We start from the raw sequence: 27,980 nt of genomic DNA, 5'->3' as shown, positions 1-27,980 counted from the left end.
TAGGATATGGTTTTTTGTTTGTTTGTTTGTTTTGAGACAGAGTCTCACTGTCACTGAGGCTGGAGTGCAGTGGCATGATCTCGGCTCACTGCAACCTCTGCCTCCTGGGTTCAAGTGATTCTCCTGCCTCAGCCTCCAAAATAGCTGAGATTACAGGTGTGTGCCACCACACCCAGCTAATTTTTTTTTGGTATTTTTGGTAGAGACAGGGTTTCACCATGTTGGCCAGGCTGGTCTCGAACTCCTGACCTCAAGTGATCTGCCTGCCTTGGCCTCCCAAGGAATATGTTTTTTTAATGAGGCAAGTTGCATCCATATCTCATAGAAAATAATAGTTACCTGGAGCATCTTTTGTTCAAAACATCTTGGTTTGGAGATTGTGCTGGCTTGTCCTGCGGCCTCAGTGCCCTGAATTGAGTGAATGAAGTGAAACCATGGTTAAGCTGTCTCCTTCACCTCACAGGTGAGGTGAAGAGGTTATCCCTGGAGTCACTTGAGCCCAGAGTTTCTGCCTTCAAAGCTGTCTCCCTGTGGTACCCATAAAGCATGGCTGTGGCTGACCACGTGTCTCTGCCTCCACCTTTAGGCTAAGTGAGCCACACCAGTTCAGTAACCCCAGCGGAGCACTGTGGGTGGTCTCTGAGTATGCTGGGAGCATCGCTTTCACAGTGGATGAAAGAAGAAAGAACAGTAAAGCCCTTTGATGGGTCTTTCTTGTAGTCCTGAAACTTACATGTGAGACTAATTAAGACCAGGCGCGGTGGCTCATGCCGGTAATCCCAGCACTTTGAGAGGCCAAAGTGGGCAGATCACAAGGTCAGGAGTTCGAGACCAGCCTGGCCAGCATGGTGAAACCCCATCTCTACTAAAAATACAAAAATTAGCTGGGCATGATGGTGGGCACCTGTAATCTCTGCTACTCGGGAGGCTGTGGCAGGAAAATCGTTTGAACCTGAGAGGCAGAGTTTGCAGTGAGCCAAGATCGTGCCATTGCACGCCAGCCTGGGCAACAAAAGTGAAACTCTGTCTCAAAAACAAAAGAAATACCTGTGGCTTGCAAACTGGCTGAATAGGAACAGCTCCGGTCTGTAGCTCCCAGTGAGATCAACACAGAAGGTGGGTGATTTCTGCATTTCCAACTGAGGTATCTGGCTCATCTCATTGGGACTGGTTAGACACTGGGTGCAGCCCACGGAGGGCAAGCAGAAGCAGCGTGGGGCGTTGCCTCACCTGGGAAGTGCAAGGGGTCGGGGAACTCTATCAAATTATAAGAGAATTCAATATAGTATTCTTAGCCTTCCTATATGCCAGAATATCTATTTAGAAAACACAGTTGGGTACCCAGGGAAGCCATAAGAAACTGTGCCTTGAGGGACAGAGCTCTCCAACCCAGATAGTACACTTTTCCCACAGTCTTTGCAACCCATAGACCAGAAGATTTCCTCTAGTGCCTACACCACCAGGGCCCTGGGTTTCCAGCACAAAACTGGGCGGCCATTTGGGCAGACACCGAATTAACTGCAGGAGTTGTTTTTCATACCCCAGTGGTGCCTGGAACACAAGTGACACAGAACCATTCACACCCCTGAAAAGGGGACTGAAGCCAGGGAGCCAAGAGGTCTAGCTCAGTGGATCCCACCCCCACGGAGCCCAGCAAGCTAAGATCCAATGGCTCAAAATTCTTGCTGCCAGCACAGAAGTCTGAAGTCAACATGGGACGCTTGAGCTTGGTAGGGGGAGGGGCGTCCACCATTACTGAGGCTTGAGTAGGTGGTTTTCCCCTCACAGTGTAAACAAAGCCGCCAGGAAGTCTGAACTAGGCGGAGCACACTGCAGCTCAGCAAAGCCACTGTAGCCAGATTGCCTCTCTAGATTCCCCCTCTCTGGGCAGGGAATCTCTGAAAGAAAGGCAGCCGACTCAGTCAGGGGCTTATAGATAAAACTCCCAACTCCCTGGGACAAAGCACCTCGGGGAAGGGGCAACTGTGGGAGCAGGTTCAGCAGACTTACTGCCTGGTGGCTCTGAAGAGAGCAACAGATCTCCCACACAGTGCTTGAGCTCTGCTAAGGGACAGACTGCCTCCTCAAATGGGTCCCTGACCCCCGTGCTTCCTGACTGGGAGACACCTCCCAGCAAGAGTCGATGGACACCTCATGCAGGAGAGCTCCAACTGGCATCTGGCGGTTGCCCCTCTGGGACGAACCTTCCAGAGGAAGGAATAGGCAGCAATGTTGGCTCTTCTGCAGCCTTTGCTAGTGATACCCTGGCAAACAGCGTCTGGTGTGGACTTCCAGCAAACTCCAGCAGACCTGCAGCAGAGGGGCCTGACTGTTAGAAAGAAAACTAACAAACAGAAAGGAATAGCATCCACATCAACAAAAAGGACGTCCACACAGAACCCCCATCCAAAGATCACCAATATCAAAGATCAAAGATAGATAAATCCATGAAGATGAGGAAAAACCAGCGCAAAAAGGCTGAAAATTCCAAAAACCAGAATGCCTCTTCTATTCCAAAGGATCGCAACTCCTTGCCAGCAAGGGAAGAAAACAGGACAGGGAATGAATTTAACGAATTGACAGAAGTAGGCTTTAGAAGGTGGGTAATAACAAACTCCTTGGAGCTAAAGGAGCATGTTCTAACCCAATGAAAGGAAGCTAAGAACCTTGAAAAAAGGTTAAAGGAATCGCTAACTAGAATAACCATTGTAGAGAAGAACATAAATGACCTGATGGAGCTAAAAAACAGCACAAGAACTTTGTGAAGCATACGCAAGTATCAATAGCCGAATTGATCAAGCAAAAGAAAGGATATCAGAGACTGGAGATCAACTTAATGAAATAAAGTGTGAAGACAAGATTAGAGAAAAAAGAATGAAAAGGAATGAACAAAGCCTCCAAGAAATATGGGACTATGTGAAAAGACCAAATCTATATTTGATTGGTGTGCCTGAAAGTGATGGGGAGAATGGAACCGAGTTGGAAAACACTTTGCAGGATATTATCCAGGAGAACTTCCCCAACCCAGCAAGACAGGCCAACATTCAAATTCAGGAAGTACAGAGAACACCACAAGGATACTCCTCAAGAAGAGCAACTCCAAGACACATAATCATCAGATTCACCAAGGTTGAAATGAAGGAAAAAATGTTAAGGACAGCCAGCAAAAAAGGTCAGGTTACCCACAAAGGGAAGCCCATCAGACTAACAGCGGATCTCTCTGCAGAAACTTTACAAGCCAGAAGAGAGTGGGGTCCGATATTCACCATTTTTTTTTTTTTTTTTTTTTGAGACAGAGTTTTACTCTGTTGCCCAGGCTGGAGTGCAGTGGCATGACCTCGGCTCACTGCAAACTCCGCCTTCGGGTTCATGCCATTCTCCTGCCTCAGCCTCCCGAGTAGCTGGGACTACAGGCACCCGCCACCACACCCAGCTAATTTTTTGTATTTTTCAGTATAGACGGGGATTCACCGTGTTAGCCAGGATGGTCTTGATCTCCTGACCTCGTGATCCGCCTGCCTCAGCCTCCCAAAGTGCTGGGATTACAGGCGTGAGCCACCGTTTCTGGCCAACATTCTTAAAGAAAAGAATTTTAAACCCAGAATTTTATATCCAGCCAAACTATGCTTCGTAAGCAAAGGAGAAATAAAATCCTTTACAGACAAGCAAATGCTGAGAGATTTTGTCACTACCCTGCCCTACAAGAGCTCCTGAAGGAAGCACTGAACATGGAAAGGAAAAACCAGCACCAGCCACTGCAAAAACATACCAAATTGTAAAGACCATCAACACTATGAAGAAATTGCATCAACTAATGGACAAAATAACCAGCTAGCATCATAATGACAGGATCAAATTCACACAAAACAATATTAAACCTAAATGTAAACAAGCTAAATGCCCCCAATTAAAAGACACAGACTGGCAAATTGGATAAAGGTCAAGACCCATCGGTGTGCTGTATTCAGGAGACCCACCTCAAGTGCAGAGACACACGTAGGCTCAAAATAAAGGGATGGAGGAATATTTACCAAGCAAATGGAAAGCAAAAAGAAGCAAGGGTTGCAATCCTAGTCTCTTATAAAACAGACTTTAAACCAACAATGATCAAAAAAGACAAAGAAGGGCATTACATAATGGTAAAGGGATCAATGCAACAAGAAGAGGTAAGTATCCTAAACATATATGCACCCAATACAAAAGCACCCAGATTCATAAAGCAAGTTCTTAGAGACCTACAAAGAGACTTAGACTCCCACGCAATAATAGTGGGAGATTTTAACACCCCACTGTCAATATTAGACAGATCAATGAGACAGAAAATTAACAAGGATATTCAGGACTTGAACTCAGCTCTGGTCCAAGTGGACCTAATACACATCTACGGAACTCTCCATCCCAAATCAACACAATATACATTCTTCTCAGCACCACATGGCACTTATTCTAAGATTGACCACATAATTGAAAGTAAAACACTCCTCAGCAAATGCAAGAGAATGGAAATCATAATAAACAGTCTCTCAGATCACAGTGCAATCAAATTAGAACTCAGGAATAAGAAACTCACTCAAAACTGCACAACTGCATAGAAACTGAACAACTTGCTCCTGAATGACTACTGGGTAAATAATGAAATTAAGGCAGAAATAAATAAGTTCTTTGAAACCAATGAGAACAAAGACACAACATACCAGAATCTCTGGGACACATTTAAAGCACTGTTTAGAGAGAAATTTATAGCACTAAATGCCCAAAGGAGAAAGCAGGAAAGATCTAGAATGGACACCCTAACATCACAATTAAAAGAACTAGAGAAGCGAGAGCAAACAAATTCAAAAGCTAGCAGAAGACAACAGATAACTAAGATCAGAGCAGAACTGAAGGAGTTACAGACACCAAAAAAATCCTTCAAAGAAATCAATGAATCAAGGAGCTGGTTTCTGAAAAGATCAACAAAATAGACCACTAGCCATGAATAAAGAAGAAAAGAGAGAAGAATCAAATAGACACAATAAAAAAATTATAAAGCCGACATCACCACTGATCCCACAGAAATACAAACTACCCTCAGAGAATATTATAAACACCTCTACACAAATAAACTAGAAAATCTAGAAGAAATGGGTAAATTCCTGGACACGTACACCCTCCCAAGACTAAACCAGGAAGAAGTCGAATCCCTGAATAGGCCAATAACAAGTTCTGAAATTGAGGCAGTAATTAGTAGCTTACCAACCAAAAAAAAAAGCCCAGGACCATATGGATTCACAGCCGAATTCTACCAGAGGTACAAAGAGGAGCTGCTACCATTCCAAACAGTAGAAACAATAGAAAAAGAGGAACTTGATTCCAGTATCATCCTGATACCAAAACCTGGCAGAGACACAACAAAAAAAGAATATTTCAGGCCAATATTCCTGATGAACATTAATGCGAACATCCTCAATAAAATGCTGGCAAACCAAATCCAGCAGCACATCAAAAAGCTTATCCACCACCATCAAGTCAGCTTCATCCCTAGGATTCAAGGCTAGTTCAATATATGCAAATCAATAAACACAATCCATCACATAAACAGAACCAATGACAAAAACCACCTGATTATCTCAATAGATGCAGAAAAGGCCTTCGATAAAATTCAACACCTCTTCATGCTAAAAACTCTCAATAAACTAGGTGTTGATGGAATGTATCTCAAAATAATAAGGGCTATTTATGACGAACCCACAGTCAATATCATATTGAATGGGCAAAAGCTGGAGGCATTCCCTTTGAAAACTGGCACAAGACAAGGATGCCTTCTCTCATCAGTCCTGTTCAACATAGTATTGAAAGTTCTGGCCAGGGCAATCAAGCAAGAGAAAGAAATAAATGGTATTCAAATAGGAAGAGAGAGAGTCAAATTGTCTCTGTTTGCAGATGACATGATTGTATATTTAGAAAACCTCACCATCTCAGCTCAAAATCTCCTTAAGCTGATAAGCAATTTCAGCAAAGTCTCAGGATACAAAATGTGCAAAAATCACAAGCATTCCTATACACCAATAATAGACAAACAGAGAGCCAAATCATGACTTAACTCCCATTCACAATTGCTACAAAGAGAATAAAATACTAGGAATATAACTTACAAGGGTTGTGAAGGACCTCTTCAAGGAGAACTACAAACCACTGCTCAAGGAAATAAGAGAGGACACAAACAAATGGAAAAACATTCCATGCTCACGGACAGGAAGAATCAATATCCTGAAAATGGCCATGCTGCCCAAAGTAATTTATAGATTCAATGCTGTCTCCATCAAGCTACCATTGACTTTCTTCACAAAATTGGAAAAACTACTTTAAATTTCATATGGAACCAAAAAAGAGTTTGTATAGCCAAGACAATCCTAAGCAAAAAGAACAAAGCTGGAGGCATCATGCTACCTGACTTTAAACTATACTACAATGCTACAATAACCAAAACAATGTGGTACTGGTACCAAAACAGATATATAGACCAATGGAACAGAACAGAGGCCTCAGAAATAACGCCACACATCTACAACCATCTGATCTTTGACAAACCTGACAAAAACAAGGAATGGGGAAAGGATTCCCTATTTAATAAATGGTGTTGGGAAAACTGGCTACCATATGCAGAAAACTGAAATCAGACCCCTTCCTTACATCTTATACAAAAATTAACTCAAGATGGATTAAAGACTTAAACATAAGACCTAAAACCATAAAAACCCTAGAAGAAAACCTAGGCAATACCATTAAGGACATAGGCATGGGCAAAGACTTCATGACTAAAACACCAAAAGCAATGGCAACAAAAGCAAAAATTGACACATGGGATCCAATTAAAATAACTTCTGCACAGCAAAAGAAACTATCATCAGAGTGAACAGGCAGCCTACAGAATGGGAGAAAATTTTTGCAATCTATCCATCTGATAAAAGGCTAATTATCCAGAATCTACAAGGAACTTAAATTTACAAGAAAAAACAACCCCATCAAAAAGTGGGCAAAGGATATGAATAGACACTTCTCAAAATAAGACATTTATGCAGCCAACAAATATATGAAAAAAAGTTCTTCATCACTGGTCATTAGAGAAATGCAAATCAAAACTACAATGAGATACCATCTTATGCCAGTTAGAATTGCAATCATTAAAAAGTCAGGAAGCAACAGGTGCTAGAGAGGATGTGGAGAAATAGGAACACTTTTACACTGTTGGTGGGAGTGTGAATTAGTTCAACCATTATGGAAGACAGTGTGGCGATTCCTCAAGGATCTAGAACCAGAAATACCATTTGACCCAGCAATCCAATTACTGAATATATACCCAAAGGATTAGAAATCATTCTACTATAAAGACACATGCACATGTATGTTTATTGCCTCACTGTTCACAATAGCAAAGATTTAGAACCAACCCAAATGCCCATCAATGAGAGACTGGATAAAGAAAATGTGGCACAGATACACCATGGAATACTATGCAGTCATAAAAAAGGATGAGTTCATGTCCTTTGCAGGAACATGGATGAAGCTAGAAATCATCATTCTCAGCAAACTAACACAAGAACAGAAAACCAAACACCGCATGTTCTCACTCATAAGTGGGAGTTGAACAATGAGAACACATGGACACAGGGAGGGGAACATCACACACTGGGGCCTGTCAGGGGGTGGGGGGCTAGGGGAGAGATAGCATTAGGAGAAATACCTAATGTAGATGACGGGTTGATGGGTGTAGCAAACCACCATGGCACGTGTATACCTATGTAACAAACCTGCACATTCTGCACATGTATCCCAGAACTTAAAGTATAATTTAAAAAATAAAAATAAATAAAATAATTAGAACAAAGTCCAGTAGTATAGAGGATTAGGTAATAATCAATAGGAACAGACAAATCTAATGTTGAAATAGAATAATAGATCCAGAAATTAATTCCAAAGTCCTATTTATGGTTCTTTAATGTGTGTGTCCTTGATATTAGCTTGCAATTAGCTCCATCAAGTGATAGTATCCAACCTATAATGGGCTTAGCAATTTCTTGCTTCTCTTGCTGCTTCTGTATCTCACTTCTTTCACATTCTTGGAGTCCCCAACAACAGGGCAGAGGCTGAAGGGCACAGATCTTTTGTGTCGTATGGCTTGGCCTCCACTGAAGTAGGTGAGGGTGACCGTCCCTGGTATAGCAAGACAGGTCTGGGCAGGCCACAGTCTGGTTCTCCTGCCTGGCTTCCTGGGAATAATTGAGCAATTGCTCTATACCAGGCGGGGTTCTGAATGCTTCCACATCCCAATTTCGATCACTTCTGCAAGGTGACGCAGCTAGGAAAGATGTGACTCCGGCCACTGTGGCCTCCAGGACTCCCCTTCTCTTCTGACCTCTCCTCAGTCTGCTCTATTAGCCGGGCCTCCCTTCCCATGTTGACCTCCTCCCATATTTGCGTGTTGGCCTCACAGGCAGCGTTAGGAAGCTGCCACCATCCCTGCCCCCCTTTGGTTCAGGCCACAGGGATGCCTGGAGCTGGGAACGGCCCTGCGTAGCACTGCCTGCGGAGTCTTCAGTGCGTGTGCGTTTCTGTCTCCTTTACTGAACTGTGAGCGCCTAAGGCGGGGCCTTCAATCTGCTAGTTTATCCCTGGAATGTATCTCAGTGCTTGGCAGAGGATAAGCATTACATGTTGGATACATTAATTGATCCTAAGATTCTAAGCACTAAATTTTACGAGAAGTAGCAAAAATGACCTGAATATAGTCGCAGTGTATCTGTTCAATGATCCAGACAGCTGACTCCCTGGGCTTACGCCTTCATAACGCTGGGACTCCCTCCCGCTTTGTTCCTCTCCCTCTTGCAGCGGATGGGATCAGAGCGGATGGAGATGCGGAAGCGGCAGATGCCCGTAGCCCAGGACGCACCAGGCGCCGCCCCAGGCCAGCCCGGAGCGGGGAGTCGCGGGTCCAACGCATGCTGCTTCTGCTGGTGCTGCTGTTGTAGCTGCTCATGGTAAGGTTTCAGACTTTTTAATTAATGTGCCCCTGACTGGAAAGTGTAATGTGCTCCTGACTGGGAAGTGGCACCTCTGAATAGTGGTGGTAGCTTACGGTTAATTCAGTGTTTCTTTTTTTTTTTTTTTTTTTTTTTTTCTTTTTTTTTTTGAGACGGAGTCTCGCTCTGTCGCCCCGGCTGGAGTGCAGTGGCCGGATCTCAGCTCAAGGCAAGCTCTGCCTCCCGGGTTTACGCCATTCTCCTGCCTCAGCCTCCCGAGTAGCTGGGATTACAGGCGCCGCCACCTCGCCCGGCTAGTTTTTTGTATTTTTTAGTAGAGACGGGGTTTCACGGTGTTAGCCAGGATGGTCTCGATCTCCCGACCTCGTGATCCGCCCGTGTTTCTTAAGCAACTACTATATGCTTGACACAGAGGGACACCCCATAAATAACAACAGGCCACATCTGACTACCTCTCAAGGGGCTTATGCTCAGATCCCTCAAATCAGGCCACCGTGTGTTAAACAACTAAAGAACAACCTCGGGCGGTTCACGATTGACTATCAACATTTGGGCAGAAATGGTTAGAAAGATTGAACTAGGGGCATTCCTGGGGTAATGACGGCTTAGGATCTAAGATGGGTCTTAAAAGGTTACGACGAGACCGGGCGCGGTGGCTCAAGCCTGTAATCCCAGCACTTTGGGAGGCCGAGACGGGCGGATCACAAGGTCAGGAGATCGAGACCATCCTGGCTAACATGGTGAAACCCCGTCTCTACTAAAAAATACAAAAAACTAGCCGGGCGAGGTGGCGCCTGTAGTCCCAGCTACTCGGGAGGCTGGGGCAGGAGAATGGCTTAAACCCGAAAGGCGGAGCGTGCAGTGAGCCGAGATCCGGCCACTGCACTCCAGTTTGGGCGACAAAGCGAGACTCCGTCTCTAAAAAAAAAAAAGGTTAGGATGATGAAGTAAAGGGAGCCTGGATTTTATGGATTTTACCTTCTGCTGCTTCCATTTCATAAATTTTGTTTTGTAATAAAGAGAAATGTCAAAATATGTGTTTTAAATAGAGACAAATATTAAAATATATGCTAACTTACCGGGTAGAGAAAGACACACAGACAGTCATTGCTTTAAAAAGGATGTAAAACATCCGTGACCCTTTGAGTAGCTGTTAAAGGTCTGGAGAAAAGGAGATAATTTACACCTAAAAATCACGGGAACTTTAAGTTACATCTTTGGAATCTTGGATATGAAAAGTGCTTAGTGCCAGCCAAATCTGTGAACCACTTTCGGCAATCAAAGCATCCTAAATTTATGTAGGCTTGGCAATAAGTTAGACCAAGACCTCACTGTCCTGCGGAAAAAAAGAAAAACTGATATTGGACTGATCACGAACCGCGAAATGGAACTAACAGAACTGATCCCTGGGAAGGAGATTGGAGGTTGAAAATGAAATGCCCGGGGAAGTTTGGTGGCTCCTGCCCAACTCAGGCTACTATTTATTTCCAAGAAGTTCCAATCTGGTGGAAGGGACACAGCAGTAGAATATCCACCAGGGGGATCCCGATACTGATGGTCTCTTCATTCCCAGAGCAAGAGGAAACACGTGGCCGGGGCTGACAGCTAGGCAGTGTCAAGGTGAGACTTCAGCCCTGGTAGGAATCTGGACAGCTCTGCAGGAAGCCAGAGGAGAGGCGCTGGTGGTGGTCAGAGGAAATGCGTGGGTGTCCAGGGCCTGCCCTAGAGGAGGAAGACACCAGTAGTGGCCAGACTGCATTCAGGGGCCTATATTCTCACTCTGCCAGTAGGTCTTAGTGCAGAAACGAGACGATCCTCCTAGAGATGTGCAGGATGTCCGAGTGCAGGTGAGACTCCAGCTGATGTTCAAACCTTCCCCTCCTTCCTTTCTCTGCTGCCTCATGTGCAGGGTGTGGGAGGCGGCTGACATGCTGACCTGAACAGCATGTTGTCCCGGGATAGTGTAAGGCTAGAGGGCAGGGCATGTCCCAGAGCAGGCTCCTCCTACAGGTAACAAGTAGGACAAATAAAATAATCTGTACCTAGACACTATCATCACCACCATAGCCAACACTTTTGTAGCACTTAGGTGTGTGTAGAAGAGACAATAGAGCAATGTCTTCAAAGTGCTGGAGAAAAGTAACTGAAAACTAAGTCAAACCATAATTCAAGAGTGTGGGTAAAATAAGACATTCTCAGACATACGAAGGCCAACCAAGTTTATTGCCTGCAAACCTAAAAGAACCGAAGAAAGGGCCTAGTTCAGAGGGATAAAAGGGAACCCAGAGGAAAGACCCAGGAAACAAGTAACAATCGTAGCTACAACGGGGTCAAATATTGATATAAAATGTGGCACTGAATTTTGTGTTAAAAAGTGTGAAACCAAAGCTGTAAACAGTCTCATGTCAATGACAGACAAATCAAATAATTCAGACTTTCTTAGAAAAAATTATTGTAAGAAAATTTTCTTTCAAAAGTAATGTTATTCATAATGAGTCCAAAAATACACCCTATCGTTTTAACATCAGTGAAAGACAATAAATCTAGAAAGCCTTACCAACACGTAACAAAAGTGGCATCAGCAAAGGAGACAATGAACTATTCAGTGAATAGCAGGATACTTGGTGTTTGGTACCAACTCATCCCCACTGATAGGATTTTCTCAGTTTTAGCACTGAAAAGTCCCACAGCCCAGAAAACCTGAAAACCCTAGGCAAACCAGGAATATTGGTCATCCTGCTTGGTATCCAAATATATAAAAATATATTTATATTCCTACATAGCACCATATACAAAAATCAATTCCCACCTTTAAAAAAAGATCAGCTGGGTGCGGTGGCTCACGCCTGTAATCCCAGCACTTTGGGAGGCCGACGCAGGAGGATCACGAGGCAGGCCAATCAAGAGATCGAGACCATCCTGGACAACATGGTGAAACCTCGTTTCTACTAAAAATACAACAATTAGTCAGGCATGGTGGCAGGCACCTGTAATCCCAGCTACTCGGGAAGCTGAGGCAGGAGAATTACTTGAACCCAGGGGGCGGAGGTTGCAGTGAGCCAAGATTACGCTGTTGCAGTGAGCCAAGATTAGGCCACTGCACTCCAGCCTGGGCGGCAGTAAGACTCCATCTCAAAAAAAAAAGAAAAAAAAAAAAAGGAATGAGTGACCTGGTGCGGTGGCTGATGCCTGTAATCCCAGCACTTTGGGAAGCCGAGGTGGGCGGATCACCTGAGGTCAGGAGTTCGGGACCAGCCTGGTTAACATGGTGAATCCCCGTCTGTACTAAAAAAAAATACAAAAAATTAGCCAGGCGTGGTGGTGCATGCCTGTAATTCCAGCTACTTGAGAAGCTGAGGTGGGAGAATCACTTGAACCCAGGAGATGGAGGCCGCAATGAGCTGAGATCGCACCATTGCACTCCAGCCTGGGCAACAAGAGCGAAACTCTGTATCGAAAAAAAAAAAAAAGAATTAAGTCTTGACACCACCAAAATATAGCATGAACTGTGAAAACATTATGCTAAGTGAAAGAAACTAGATAAGAAAGACCACATATTTTATTATTCCACTTACATGAAACGTCCAGAATAGGTAAATTCATAGAGACAGAAAGTAGATTAGCAGTTGCCTAGGAATAAGGAAGATGGAGTTACTGCTAATGTGTAGAGTTCCTTCTGGGGATGATGAAATGTTCCAAAATCATGGCAATAGTTATACCACTCTGTAAATATACTAAAAGCCATGGAATTATACAGTTCAATTTGGCAACTTATATAGTATGCAAACCATATCTTTTTTTTTTTTTTTTGCAGTGGAATCTTGCTCTGTTGCCCAGGCTGGAGTGCAGTGGTACGATCTCGGCTCACTGCAACTTAAGCCTCCCAGGTTCCAGCGATTCTCCTGCCTCAGCCTCACAAGTATCTGGGATTACAGGCACGCACCACCACGCCCAGCTAATTTTTGTATTTTAGTAGAGATGGGATTTCTCCATGTTGGCCAGACAGGTCTTGAACTCCTGACCCCAGGTGATCTGCCCGCCTCAGCCTTCCAAAGTGCTGGGATTACAGGTGTGAGCCATCAGGCCAGCCAAATTATATCTTAATAAAGCTATTCTTAAAATATGTTTAACAAAAGATACTAAAAACGAAAAGATAAAACATATTCAGATAAGATAGTTACAGTGCAATTAACAAGTAATTCATATCCAGGATAAAGAACATTAAAATACATTAATAAATAAGAACCAAAAGAGTCAGCAAATGAAATGGAACAGAAAATAATCTGCTTGTATTTCCTACCAACAAGGATCAGAAACATGAAAGTTAAATATACACCCTTTTAAAACCTATACCCTGGCAGATCACCTGAGCCCAGGAGCTCGAGAACAGCCTGGGCAACATGGTGAAACACCGTATTTACAAAAAGCACAAAAATTGGCTGGGCATGGTGGCTCACGCCTGTAATCTCAGTATTTGGGAGGCCAAGGCAGGTGCATCACCTGAGATCAGGAATTGGAGACCAGCCTTACCAACATGGAGAACCTCATCTCTACTAAAAATACAAAATTAGCCAGGCATGGTGGCACCCATAATCCCAGCTACTCAGGAGGCTGAGGCAGGAGAATTGCTTGAACCTGGGAGGCAGAGGTTTCAGTGAGCCGAGATCGCACCATTGCGCTTCAGCATAGGCAAACAAGAGCAAAACTCCATCTCAAAAATAAATAAATAAATAAAACACAAAAATTAGCCAGGCATGGTGGTGCACACCTGTAGTCCCAGCTACTCAGGAGGCTGAGGTGGGAGGATCGCTGGAGCCCAGGGAGGTTGAGGCTGCAGTGAATTATATTGTGCCATTGCACTCCATTGTGTGTAACAGAGTGAGACTGTCTGAAAAACAAACAAAAAAAAAAAAAAGAAAGAAAGAAAGGAAAGGAAAACCTATACCCTGGAAAAACTTCTCACACCCCTGCAATAAAAGGAGACATATATGAGAGGATTCACTACAGCATTCATCTGAGTGAGAAAAATTGAAAATGGTTCTAAAGGGCATAGACAGGAGAATGGATGAATATACTGTGGTATAGTTATACAATCCACTACCATACAGCATTTAAATTCATATACTAGAAAAACAAAACTAAACAAATAAATAGGTTAGGCGTGGTGGCTCACGCCTGTAATCCCAGCACTTTGGGAGGCCAAGGCAGAAAGATTGCTTGAGCCCAGGAGTTCGAGACTAGCTGAGGCAACATAGCAAGACCATGTCTCCACTGAAAAAAAAAAAAGAAAAAGTTAGCCAGGCATGGTGGCATGTGCCTGTAGTCCCAGCTACTCTAGAAGCTGAGGCGGAAGGATCACTTGAACCCAGTTCAAGGCTGCAGTGAGCTATGATCATGCTACTGCACTCCAGCCTGGGCAACAGAGTGAGACATTGTCTCAGAAATAAATAAATTCATATGCTAGAGGGAAAAAAAACAAATTATAAAGCAATATATGTTACATAATTACATTTATACTATGTTTAAAAATACGTTTATGAATATAATATAGTAGCATAACTATGAATTGGAATGGTAAATAGTAAGTTAAAAATGGTGGCTCTCGGCCGGGCGCGGTGGCTCAAGCCTGTAATCCCAGCACTTTGGGAGGCCGAGACGGGCGGATCACGAGGTCAGGAGATCGAGACCATCCTGGCTAACACGGTGAAACCCCGTCTCTACTAAAAAATACAAAAAACTAGCCGGGCGAGGTGGCGGGCGCCTGTAGTCCCAGCTACTCGGGAGGCTGAGGGAGGAGAATGGCGTGAACCCGGGAGGCGGAGCTTGCAGTGAGCTGAGATCTGGCCACTGCACTCCAGCCCGGGCGACAGAGCGAGACTCCATCTCGGGGAAAAAAAAAAAAAAAAAAAAAAAAAAAAAAATGGTAGCTCTCTCTAGGGTAAAGAGAGGAAGAAATGAGATGGGAAAAGTACACAGCAAACTTCAACTATTTAAGTAGTGAATTTCCTTTTTTTTTTTTCACCACACTTTTGAGATTTATCCATATTAATATACATAGCCAAGTCAATTTTCGAGAAAGGTAAATGGCAATTTGTTTTCTAAGTACTTGTGAATCTTTCTCAGCATTTTGCTGTAAGGCCTTCCGGTATTTAGTGTTGTAAGGGAAGGCATGCTGATTCTTGTTCTCTTGAATATAAAGTTTTTTTTCCTTTCTAGTAAGTTTTCTCTTTATCACTCAAAATTTTACCAAAATATATCTGGCCGTGGGTCTTCTTTTACTGAAAATTCCTAAAACACAGCGAGCTACTATAGACATCTTCTAGTTCTGCTGTAATAACAACAGTGGACCAAGGTAAAGAAAACTTCACAAAAAAAAATATTCTCGTTTTCAAAAACACATTGTCTCTTTAAAACATTCTTACTTGAAATGAGGCAAAAAGTATATCAAAGCTTAAATAAGTTTGCATTATTTAGTTTGCAGTAGAGCTTCTGGTTCTCTGAGGAATCTCCTGTCAAATTCATCTCTTTTTTTCTCTGGTTTTTCATACCCACTGAGCAGTAATGTGTTCTGCTTACAAAAGAAGCCTTGGAAGTCATGCAGAGAGCGTACCACTCAAATGTCTCTCAAGTTTTTTTTGGTCGGATTTTTTTTTAAAGAAGCCATTATTTACTGAAACTTTTTAGCCCTGACATCATGAAAGAAGGAAGTCAAAAGGGTTCCTGCATTTCTAATGATTTTGCCTTTAAAGAAAAACAGAGCTATACACACACACATACACACACACACACACTGAAAATTTATAAAACAGATGTGCTAAAAACAGACTGAAAAACTTTTATAAAGTGTTAAGAAAAGATATAATAAAGAATATAGAAAATACAGCAGCAACAAGATAAAGAAAATCCCAGTTGTCAGTGATAACATCCATTTTTAAGTTGATAGGATGCTGAAAGCATTCTTGCTAAAATCATAAATAAGGCAAAATGTCCACAATCTCTACTACTATTTAACAATGTATTTGGCTGGGCGTGATGGCTCATGCCTGTAATCCCAACACTTTGGGAGGCCGAGGTGGGCAGATCACAAGGTCAGGAATTCGAGACCAGCCTGACCAACATGGTGAAACCCCATCTCTACTAAAAATACAAAAATTAGCCGGGCATGGTGGCGCGCACCTGTAATCCCAGCTACTCAGGAGGCTGAAGGAAGAGAATCGCTTGAACCCAGGAGGCGGAGGTTGTAGTGATCTGAAATCACGCCACTGCACTCCAGCCTGGGCAACAGAGCAAGACCCTATCTCAAAAAAAAAAAAAATGTATTTTAGGCGTTAGCTAATTAGACAAGAAAAACAATTAGAGGCCTGAGAATTGGAAATAAAGAGGTAAAATTCTTCCTGTTTGCAGATGAAATCCCAAGAGAATTATAGCTGTAACTGATACAAATACAGAAGAATTCAGAAATAGGAAGGATATAAAATTATCATTAAAGTAATACTCTTTAGGCCTCAGATCTTAAAATAAAGAACACTTCCATTTCAAAAATAAAATGCAAATAAATCAATTTAGAAATAGTCAAAAGATCTGAATACACATCTCTCCAAAGAAGATGTACACAGAGCTAGTAAATGCATGAAAAGATGTTCCACATCAGTAGTCATTAGCAAAATGCAAATCAAAACCACAATGAAATACCACTTCACACCCACTTACGAAGCTAGAATAAAAAAGACAACAGTAACTGTTGGCAAGGACATGGAGAAATTAGATCCCTCAAATATTACCATGTGAAATGGTGCAATTACTTTGTAAAACAGTTTGGGAGTTCCTCAAAATGTTAAATCTCAAGTTACCATATGACTCAGCAGTTCTACTCCGAGGTTTCTACTTAAGGAATAAGAAACACAAATATATGTTTGCACATACTTGCACAGGAATGTGCATAGCAGCATGATTCATGCAGCCAAAATGTGGAAACAACTCGAATGTCTATCTGCTGATGAATGGATAAACGAAATGTGATGCGTCTATCCAAACAATGAGATGTTATTCAACTGGAAAAAGAAACGAAGTGCCGATACATGCTATGGCATGGGTTAAGTGCAAAAACATTATGCCAAGTGAAAGGAGAGAGCCAGCAAAGATCACATACCGTAGGTTCCAGAACGGGCAAATCTATAGAGACAGGAAGCAGATGCGTGCTTGCCTAGGGCAGGTAGAGTGGGGAGATACCGGTGATAAGCGGTGACTGCTTACTGGTGGGGTTTCTTTTGGGGGTGATGACAATGTTCTGGAATTAGATAGCAGGGAGGGTTGCACAACTTTGTGAGTATACTAAAAACCACTGAATTGTACACTCTAAACAGATAAACTTGGCGGCATATGAATGATAGCTCAATAAAGTGATTAAGAAAGTGGCCGGGCGTGGTGGCTCATGCCTGTAATCCCAGCACTTTGGGAGGTCCAGATGGGTGGATCACTTGAGGTTAGGAGTTCAAAACCAGCCTGGCCAACATGGTGAAACCAAATACAAAAATTAGCCAGGCATGTTGGTGCATGCCTGTAGTCCCAGCTACTCAGGAGACTGAGGCACAAGAATCACTTGAACCCAGGAGGCAGAGTTTGCAGTGAGCTGAGACAGTGCCACAGCACTGCAGCCTGGGCAGCAGAGCAAGACTTCATCTCAAAAAAAAAAAAAAAAAAGCATTCATATTACAAACAATAACCAGTTAAAAGATGAGATAAAAGTATAAATTCCATTTACAGTAACAACAAAAATACTTGGAATGAGTTTACAGACAAATGTACAGAATGTGTATAAGAAAACAAACTCTTTAGAGAAATACATAGATTTTGATTATGCACTTTCCTAGTTTTCTCTACTACTTTTGTATATGTGCCTATAAATATATGAAGCCTCCATTTTGACTGGAAACAAAGCCTAGAGGATGTATACTTTTTTAAGAGACAAAAAATGAAATGAAACCCCATAACATTCCTGACAGTCTTACTTTTTACTATTTTCATTTTTTAAATTTTTGTATTAAATAGAGACGGGGTCTTGCTATGATGCCCAGGTTGGTCTTAAACTCCTGGCCTCAAGTGATCCTCCTGCCTTGGCCTCCCAAAGTGCTGGGATTACAGGCATGAGCCAACATGCCCAAGCCTTTTTTACTATTTTCTAATGAATCTGTTTTTATTTAAAAAATCATTATTCTAAGTATAATTGAACACAATAATTTCTAACTCTTTCTCAATTGTAGAAACCACAGTGTTATAATTTACATTTCTAGTATCTTACTGTCATGCTTTTGGTTTGCTTGGGAAAACTAACTGGGGTCATTTTCTTTTCCAAGCAGAGGAAGAAATTCTATTAATACTTCGGGATCTGAAGTTATCTTTAAAATATTTGTAAAAAATCTTTTCTTGGCAGAGACTGAGCTGTCAACATGTGAATGTCTTTTTTTTGCAGTCTCACTGTTAGAAACCAGGAAGATCAGAGGCCCACAATAGCTTCCCACGAACTCAGAGCAGACCTTCCAACCTGGGAAGAAAGGTGAAATCGCACGTTTTTTTACCTCACTAAACTAACAGAAATACTAACCTCTTTCTTTTCTTTGCCTTGTATGTTTCAACAGAATGCACACTTTCTCTAACTGCAATTTATAACATCCAATCATTATGTGGCCTCACATTCCTCCCCTGAAGAATTCCATTTAATTCATCGTGTGACAGGGAGAGAAATCAGTTCTATTATTAGTCTAATTCCTTTGCTAATTGCAAATACAAATAGATGCTTCCTAACAAAACATATTATTTTATTTTTATATAATATACTTTAAAAAATAAAAGTATGTTATATAATAAACAGTGGCCGGGCATGGTGGCTCACACCTGTAATCCCAGCACTTTGGAAGGTCGAAGTGTGTGGATCACCTGAGGTCAGGAGTTTGAGACCAGCCTGGCCAACATGGTGAAACCCCTTTTCATTAAAATACAAAAATTAGCCGGGCATGGTGGCACACGCCTGTAATCCCAGCTGTTCAGAAGGCTGAGGCAGGAAGAATTGCTTGAACCCCGGAGACGGAGGTTGCAGTGAGCCAAGATTGCACCACTGCACCCCAGCCTAGGAGACAGAGAAAGATTCTATCTCAATAAATGAATAAATAAATAATAAAATGGAGAGGGAGAAAGAAAAAGCTATAGATGCTTGCCAAAAATTAAATGGTATATAAGTAAAGAAAGTGATCTAACCTCTAAGAGAGTAAACACTGTTAACACATTTCTTTTTTTTTGGAGATGGAGTCTAGCTCTGTCGCCCAGGCTGGAGTGCAGTGCTGCGATCTTGACTCACTGCAACCTCTGCCTCCCAGGTTCAAGTGATTCTCATGCCTCAGCCTCCCAAGTAGCTGGGATTACAGGTACCCACCACCACACCTGGCTAATTTTTGTATTTTTAGTAGAGATGGGGTTTCACCATGTTGGCCAGGCTGCTCTCAAACTCCTGACCTCAGGTGATCCGCCCGCCTCGGCCTCCCAAAGTGCTAGGATTACAAGCGTGAGCCACTGTGCCCAGCCTGTTAACACATTTCTTAAAAGAAATGACCTGGAAGATTTGAAAACAAACAAAATAGGAGTTTTAAAAATGAAATATTATTGTTCAAATTGTTTTAAAATTGATGATTGAAATAGGAGATTAGATACAGCTAAATAAATAATTAGTGAACCTGAAGGTATCCAAAAAGACCCATGTAACAAGGAGATTGAAATACAATTTGAGTATTCCTTATCCAAAATGCTTGGAACTAGAAATGTTTCAGATTTCAGATTTTTTCAGATTTCAGAATATTTGCATTATACTTACCAGTGGCTCACACCTGTAATCCCAGCACTTTGGGAGGCCAAGGTGGGTGGATGACCCAAGGTCAGGAGTTCCAGACCAGCCTGGCCAACATGGTGAAATCCCATCTCTACTAAAAATACAAAAAAGTAGCCAGGTGTGGTAGTGAGCACCTGTAATCCCAGCTCCTCGGGAGGCTGAGGCAGGAGAATTGCTTGAACCTGGGAGGCGGAGGTTGCAGTGAGCCGAGATCATGCCATTGCACTCCAGCCTGGGTGACAGAGAGAGACTCTGTCTTAAAAAAATAAAATAAATAAATAAATAAAAACTAAAGACTACATTTTTCAGGGTTACATACATACATTTAAAACTATGGAAACAAAATAAAAGAGATATTAAGGATCATTATTAAGCTATGTTTTCTGATCTCGATATAATTATGACAGAAGTAAGAATTAACTCGGCCGGGCGCGGTGGCTCAAGCCTGTAATCCCAGCACTTTGGGAGGCCGAGACGGGCGGATCACGAGGTCAGGAGATCGAGACCATCCTGGCTAACACGGTGAAACCCCGTCTCTACTAAAAAAACTACAAAAAACTAGCCGGGCGACGTGGCGGCGCCTGTAGTCCCAGCTACTCGGGAGGCTGAGGCAGGAGAATGGCGTGAACCCGGGAGGCGGAGCTTGCAGTGAGCTGAGATCCGGCCACAGCACTCCAGCCTGGGTGACAGAGCGAGACTCCGTCTCAAAAAAAAAAAAAAAAAGAATTAACTCAAAGGGGTAACCCCAAAATCAAGTATAGCAGTTCCCTAGGGGACGAAGCCGGGAGACAGTAGCAAGTAGAAGTACCACCAAAATAAATGCAACATTGTCAGTGCTGTTCTGGTTCTTAAGGAAAATGGCCCATTCATAAGTGTTCATTTACACTGGAGACTCGGAAAGGTGGATGGGAGGGTGGGAGGTAGGTAAGGGATGAGAAATTACCTGACAATTACAATGCACACTATTCCATTGATGGCTACGCTAAAAACACAGGCTTCACCACTGTGCAATGTATGCATGTAACAAAAGTGCACTTGTACCCCCTAATTATATTTTTTAAATGTTTGTAATTTTTTTAAAAAAGTGAGTCGGACGCAGTGGCTCACACCTGTAATCCCAGCACTCTGGGAGGCCAAGGTGGGTGGATCGCTTGAGCCTAAGAGTTTGAGACCAGCCTAGGCAACATAGTAAGACCTGACTCTACAAAGAATACAAAAAGTTAGCTGGGCATGGTTGGCACCTGCCTGTAGTCCCTGCTACTTGGGAGGCCAAGGAGAGAGAATCATATGAGCATACTAAGTCGAGGCCGCAGTAAGCTGTGATCACCCCACTGCACTCCAGCCTTGGCAACAAAGCGAGACTCTCAAAAAAAAAAAAAAAGTGTTCATTTTGTTGTCACCTTTGGACAGTACAGCGGTGGCATTTGTAACTTGCATTTATATTACATATATTCTCTTTCTCAAATATTACGTAATTTTAAAATACATTAAGCAGACACTTGCTCTGTTGTTCTAGAGGTTTCATGTTGTCAAACCTGACTTAGTTCTGTTGTAGTACAGAACTCATCACAGGTGATTAGGAAGTTTTGGGTCAGATGGTTGTAGGATTTTTCTTTACATTTATAGTTTTTAAAATATTGCAAGATGTGCCCAGTTGTAAACAAGCATGTTCTTAGCAGTTATTATAGCAACTTGGTTTGCAAGCCTTTCGGTATGCAATCCAGCAAACAATGTGAAAGTATATTCATGTGTTTTTCCCAAAGGCTTGAAGAAAGGAGAACAGCTCTTCCCCTTCCTAAAAGGGCCTAAATGCATATATTTTTCATTCTTGGAGGAGGAAAAGATACATTTCTAATGATGAAATTCCAATTAACTACCACTAACAGTTCCCCTATACCCCCTCTCTTTTGGTCTCCACGAAGCCCTGCTCCTACTCTGGAAGAAGTGAACGCCTGGGCTCAGTCATTCGACAAATTAATGGTCACTCCAGCAGGAAGGAATGCATTCCGTGAATTCCTCCGAACAGAATTCAGTGAAGAAAATATGCTCTTCTGGATGGCCTGTGAGGAACTGAAAAAGGAAGCTAATAAAAACATTATTGAAGAGAAAGCAAGGATAATCTATGAAGACTACATTTCTATACTGTCTCCTAAGGAGGTATGTGACCACGAAATGCCTTCTCCCAAGGCTGATGGTAAAAGTATTAACTTGGTGCAAAAGCAATTGCCACAGGCCAGGCACGTTGGGTCATGCCTGTAATCCCAGCACTTTGGGAGGCTCAGGCGGGCAGATCACCTGAGGTCATGAGTTGGAGACCAGCCTGACCAACATGGTAAAACCCCGTCTCTACCAAAAATACAAAAATTAGCCTGGTATGGTCACGGGCACCTGTAATCCCAGCTGCTTGGGAGGCTGAGGCAGGAGAATCGCTTGAACCTAGGAGGCAGAGGTTGCAATGAGCTGAGATTGCGCCACTGCACTCCAGCCTGGGTGACAAGAGCGAAACTCCATCTCAAAAAACTAAACAAAAGTAATCACCTTTTTTTTCTTTTTTGAGACAGAGTCTCACTCTGTCGCCCAGACTGGAGTGCAATGGTACGACCTTGGCTCAGTGCAACCTCTGCCTCCCGGGTTCAAGCGCTTCTTCTGCCTCAGCCTCCAGAGTAGCTGGATTATAGGTATGCACCACCACGCCTGGCTAATTTTTGTATTTTTAGTAGAGACAGGGTTTCACCATGTTAGCCAGGATGGTCTTGATCTCTTGACCTCATGATCCACCCACCTTGGCCTCCCAAAGTGCTGGGATTACAGTCATGTGCCTAGCCTCGCCATTACTTTTTTTTTTTTTTTTTCTGAGGTGGAGTCTCGCTCTGTCACCCAGCCTGGAGTGCAGTGGCCAGATCTCAGCTCACTGCAAGCTCCGCCTCCCGGGTTCACGCCATTCTCCTGCCTCAGCCTCCCGAGTAGCTGGAACTACAGGTGCTCGCCACCTCGCCCGGCTAGTTTTTTGTATTTTTTTTTTTTTTAGTAGAGACGGGGTTTCACCGGGTTAGCCAGGATGGTCTTGATCTCCTGACCTCATGATCCGCCCGTCTCGGCCTCCCAAAGTGCTGGGATTACAGGCTTGAGCCACCGCGCCCGGCCTCCTCGCCATTACTTTTAACTTTTTCCAGAAAAATGCACAAAAGTTTTCACAGATTTCAGAGGACACTTGGAGCCCCTCTGCAGGTCCACAGTCAAAGGGATCTGAATACTGTGAACGCGGGTGCAGCTGTTTCCTACATTTTGCAGTTGCTGTTCTGGGTCAAGTTGAACATGACCAAACAGCTGCACCCTCATTCACAGTATTCAGATCCCTTTGACTGTGGACCTGCAGAGGGGCTGCAAGTGTCCTCTGAAATCTGTGAAAACTTTTGTGCATTTTTCTGGAAAAAGTATCCCCTGGAGTCTGCATTTGATGGTGAACACTGTTTACAAATATTACACCCTAAGAAGTGCCTTTAAATAAAATTATCTTGTTATTCTGAGAAAAATATTGTCTTTAGGTATCTTGATGTTACAGAGCAGCAGCATCACAGATGTGATACTGATGCGGAAAAGGTTTTCCCCAGGCTGGCCTTATCATATTCAAGAAATTATCAGTTGAATGAGATTGGGCAAGTTTCCACCTGTCAGAGTTTCAGTTACTTCAGATCTAAAATGTAGGAGGTCAGGCCTGGCACAGTGGTTCACTTCTGTAATCCCAGCATTTTGGGAGGCCGAAGCAGGTGGATCACCTGAGGTCAGGAGTTCGAGACCAGCCTGGCCAAACATGGTGAAACCCCATCTTGTAAGTTTTGTAAAAATACAAAAACTTAGCCGGGTGTGGTGGCATTCACCTGTAATCCCAGCTACTCGGGAGGCTGTGGCTGGAGAATCGCTTCAACCTGGGAGGCGGAGGTTGCAATGAGTAGAGATTGTGTCATTGCACTCCAGCCTGGGCAACAAGAACAAAACTCCACCTCAAAAAAATAATAATAATAGCCGGGCGCGGTGGCTCAAGCCTGTAATCCCAGCACTTTGGGAGGCTGAGACGGGCGGATCACGAGGTCAGGAGATCGAGACCTCCTGGCTAACACAGTGAAACCCCGTCTCTACTAAAAATACAAAAAAAAAAAAAACTAGCCGGGCGAGGTGGGGGCGCCTGTGGTCCCAGCTACTCGGGAGGCTGAGGCAGGAGAATGGCGTGAACCCGGGAGGCGGAGCTTGCAGTGAGCTGAGATCTGGCCACTGCACTCCAGCCTGGGTGACAGCGCGAGACTCCGTCTCAAAAAAAAAAAAAAAAAAAAAAAAAAAAAAAAAATAATAATAATAATAATAATAATAATAAAATTTAGGAGGTCAGATTGTTCTCACAATTGGGTGCCCTGCAGCTCTAATTGTAAAACTATTGGTTATTTCCTACTATGTGCTGACAGGGATGTCAGGTTGAAGAAGCAGGGCCTCTGCTGTCATGGAGCTCCTGGAGATGTGGGCAGACAGACCAGGACCCCTGGCCACACGCTCAGCACTCATTGGGGCTCGGGGGTGAGCCATCCACAAACGGGTGGGCGAGAATGAGAAAAATACTCAAGGAGGCTACAGATGGACCAAGGATAGTGAAAAGGAAATTTCCACAAACACAGCAGGATGGCGACATCCCAGGAGACAGGACCAGGCGAGCCCAGGAGAAGAGCATGAAGTTGTGTGATCACTGCAAGTGTACACAGATTGTTGTGCCAGAAGGGGAGAGTGCTTACCAAACTATTAGGGCTGGGGGCAGGCAGTGGGAGGAGACTTAAGAGAGAAAGGGTCGGAGAGCATGGAGAGGTTTGGGCATCATGCCGAAGCATCCGGATTTTTATCTTGGGAAGCCCCTGGATTTTAGCCCGTTTGCATCATCGAATTTTGATTTTTGAAAGACCAATAGGGCTGCAGAATGGATTTGGAGAAGATGAGGGACAGAAGACTTTAGAAAACTAATTCAGGAGCCCAGAGGGACGTGGCAAGGGGCTAGCTAGGCCAGCTGAAGACGCTAGAGAGGAAGGGTTGGATTTGAGGCAAACCCACCGTCTCAAATGACTCCCATATGCCTGGTGTAGGCAGACCAGGTGGTGGGGTCGTTGGCTTACTTAATTTTGCACCGTTACATTTTGCTTTCTTAAGTTCGTGTTGTTAAATTGGTAATATTCAGTTGACATGTTTGAATACTGAGTCCAGAAAGTTATTTTCATTTTGGACTAATAAAGAGCAAGATAATTTTTGTTCTTTAATTTATGGCTTCCACATATTTTTATTTTGTCATGAATTTTTTTTTAGGCAAAGTTTTTCATCAGTCTTTTAAAGTATTATACAACCAAAACACAGGCCAGGCACGGTGGCTCACGCCTGTAATCCCAGCACTATGGGAGGCCGAGGCAGGTAGACCTTGTCTAGGAAGAGCCAAACATCAGAGCAATCAACATCTACGGGCTTAGTGAAATCCAAGCACTTTTGTCATTAAATCACCAAAAACATAAGACACTACCGTCATCATCATCCCCACTTCAGGGGAGGAGCTCACTAGAACACAGTTACCTTGCCTGAGGCCCCACAACAATGCAGTGACAGGGTTGGTTTTGTTTGTGTGTTTGTTTTGAGTGGAGTCTTGCTCTGTTGCCCAGGCTGGAGTGCAGTGGCGTGGTCTCAGCTCACTGCAACCTCCACTTCCCAGGTTCAAGCGATTCTCCTGCCTCAGCCTCCCGAGTAGCTGGGATTACAGGTGCCTGCCACCATGCCCAGCTAATATTTTTTATTTTTCGTAGAGAGATGGGGTTTTGCCATGTTGGCAAGGCTGGTTTCGAACTCCATAGCGCTGGGATTGCAGGTGTGAGTCACCATACCCGGCCAGGGCTGGAATTTAAACACAGGCATCGTCTGCCCTCAGGCCCTGTGATTGGAACCTTCCAGGGTTTTGAGTCAACTTCCTACTTCACCCCTGTGCCCAACCCTCTGGGCAGGCCAGCACTCATCCCCAGAGCCCTGCCACTGTGGGCCAGCAGGGGAAGCCTGGGCCTCCACGCATCAGCCCCCATGTTACAAGGAAATGAGCAAGGGGCAGTCTGTGCTGCCTGTTTTCTTCAAAGCAGCAGTGTGAGCCCCGCCAGCATCACTTAGAACTTGCAGGAAATAACAAGCTATCAGGAACCCCTGCACCTACTGAGTCTGGGGTGGGGCCCAGCAACTGCTCTCACAAGCCCTCTGGAGCCTGCTGATGCCACTGACATTTGAGAACCGCGTTGATTATGCTTTTGGTTTCTCTTTTGGCAGTTTGGATTTTTTGGATTATCTTGTTTGGTTTGGGATATTTAAAACACAAAAAGGCCGGGCGCAGTGGCTTATGCCTGTAATCCCAGCACTTAGGGAGGCCGAGGCGGGCAGATCACCTGAGGTCAAGAGTTCGAGACCAGCCAACATGGAGAAACCCTATCTCTACTAAAAATACAAAAGTTAGCCAGGTGAGGTGGTGGGTGCCTGTAATCCCACCTACTCGGGAGGCTGAGGTAGGAGAACTGCTTGAACCCGGGAGGCGGAGGCTGCAGCGAGCTGAGATTGCGCCACTGCACTCCAGCCTGGGCGACAGAGTGAGACTCTGTCTCAAAACAAAACAAACCACAACAACAACAACAAAAAAACAAAAACAACAACAAAAAACCCCACAAGCTCTAGGAGTTTGGGATAGAGATACAACTAAAGTCTCTAATACAGCTCCTGCTCGTTTCTGTCGACAGGTGAGCTTAGACTCCCGTGTGAGAGAAGTCATCAACAGAAACATGGTGGAGCCATCCCAACACATATTCGATGATGCTCAACTTCAGATTTACACCCTGATGCACAGAGACTCATATCCTCGATTCATGAACTCTGCTGTCTATAAGGACTTGCTTCAGTCCTTATCAGAGAAATCCATTGAAGCATAGGATTTCTCAAATATATTTATTATTAATAAAATAATAAAAGAACTCATGGGCTACATCTAGCACAGGGAATTTAGAGGTTGTAGCATCTTCTGCTGGGGTAATACTCAGGCTATTCTAATAACAGATGATTCCTTCAACAGACTGCTATATATTCACAATGTAAATTGCAGCCATCTTTAGTGATACTTTTGAAAAAAAAAAAGGGATATGGCTGTTGTAGAAAGATAGCGTATTTGCATTTACAGTAACAGTAGCATGTTGTCGGTGGTGAAGGCTACACAGAAGGCTCCTTGCTGCCCGGAGCAGGTACATCCACCAGAGCAAAGGGAACCACTTTTGTTTTGCATGAATTTGGTAATTGATTACTCTCTCCCCAAAGAAAAGACATTCAGGTGTTTCTCAACGACCTCTTCCATCCATCAAGCTCGGTTTGAATACTTCACTTACCAGTGCCATTACAGGACCCAAATTCACAGTTCATAAAGATGTGACCACTACATGTAAAAATAGCATTCCACTTGATCTTACAGTATGTATGTATGTATGGAGATACGTATGTGTGTGTGTGTGGATCTCTACATGGTTAATGTAAAGCACTGTGCTCTGAAGTGGATCAGTCTCAAGTGTCTGGTAACAGAAGCAGTGCTTAGAAAATTCTTTTGTTGAAAACAGTTACTGTTATTTTATTATCAGAATTTGCCAACCTAAAGAATGAATTTTAAAATTCATAACTTGGTCATGTTCACAACAAAACTGTCAAATAAGCATATTTCCATTTTTATTACTGAAAGAAATATGGGCATTTTCATTCTTTAAAGAAATAAAGCACAAGAATTTTACCTCAATCTTTATTTTTCTTTATGTACATATTTGGGAAACAGAAGATTAAGAAAGTAGGGATATGTGCAGCATATCTTTTAGCTCCCAGACTACGTTCTGTCCTTAGAGCCCACTATTTTTATCATAGGTAAAAAGAATAACTTCTCATAGGTAAAAAGAACTTCATAACTTACAGGTAAAAATATCGGTTGGTAGACCCAGACCATTCTGAAGAAACACACTCAAAATCCAGGACGCTCTGAGTAGTGGGAAAGACGCTACTTTGCA

General features: G+C 43.3%; 1 protein-coding gene across 2 annotated transcripts in view; it reads left to right on the top strand.

Annotated features, from left to right (window-relative positions):
* Positions 1-27,718, top strand: part of RGS20 (regulator of G protein signaling 20) — a 111,077-nt gene extending 83,359 nt beyond the window's left edge. For both annotated transcript variants that reach the window (XM_010388004.2, XM_010388007.2), the window contains 4 exons: positions 8,869-9,017; positions 18,490-18,573; positions 21,819-22,053; positions 26,685-27,718. In XM_010388004.2, coding sequence (XP_010386306.1) covers positions 8,869-9,017; positions 18,490-18,573; positions 21,819-22,053; positions 26,685-26,873 — 657 coding nt within the window. In that variant the 3' untranslated portion in view covers positions 26,874-27,718. The remainder of the gene's footprint in view (positions 1-8,868; positions 9,018-18,489; positions 18,574-21,818; positions 22,054-26,684) is intronic.
* Positions 27,719-27,980: the final 262 nt, after the last annotated feature.

Source organism: Rhinopithecus roxellana, chromosome 9 (assembly GCF_007565055.1).
Source record: "Rhinopithecus roxellana isolate Shanxi Qingling chromosome 9, ASM756505v1, whole genome shotgun sequence".
NCBI lineage: Eukaryota > Metazoa > Chordata > Mammalia > Primates > Cercopithecidae > Rhinopithecus > Rhinopithecus roxellana.
This window is presented reverse-complemented; position numbering and strand designations above follow the sequence as displayed.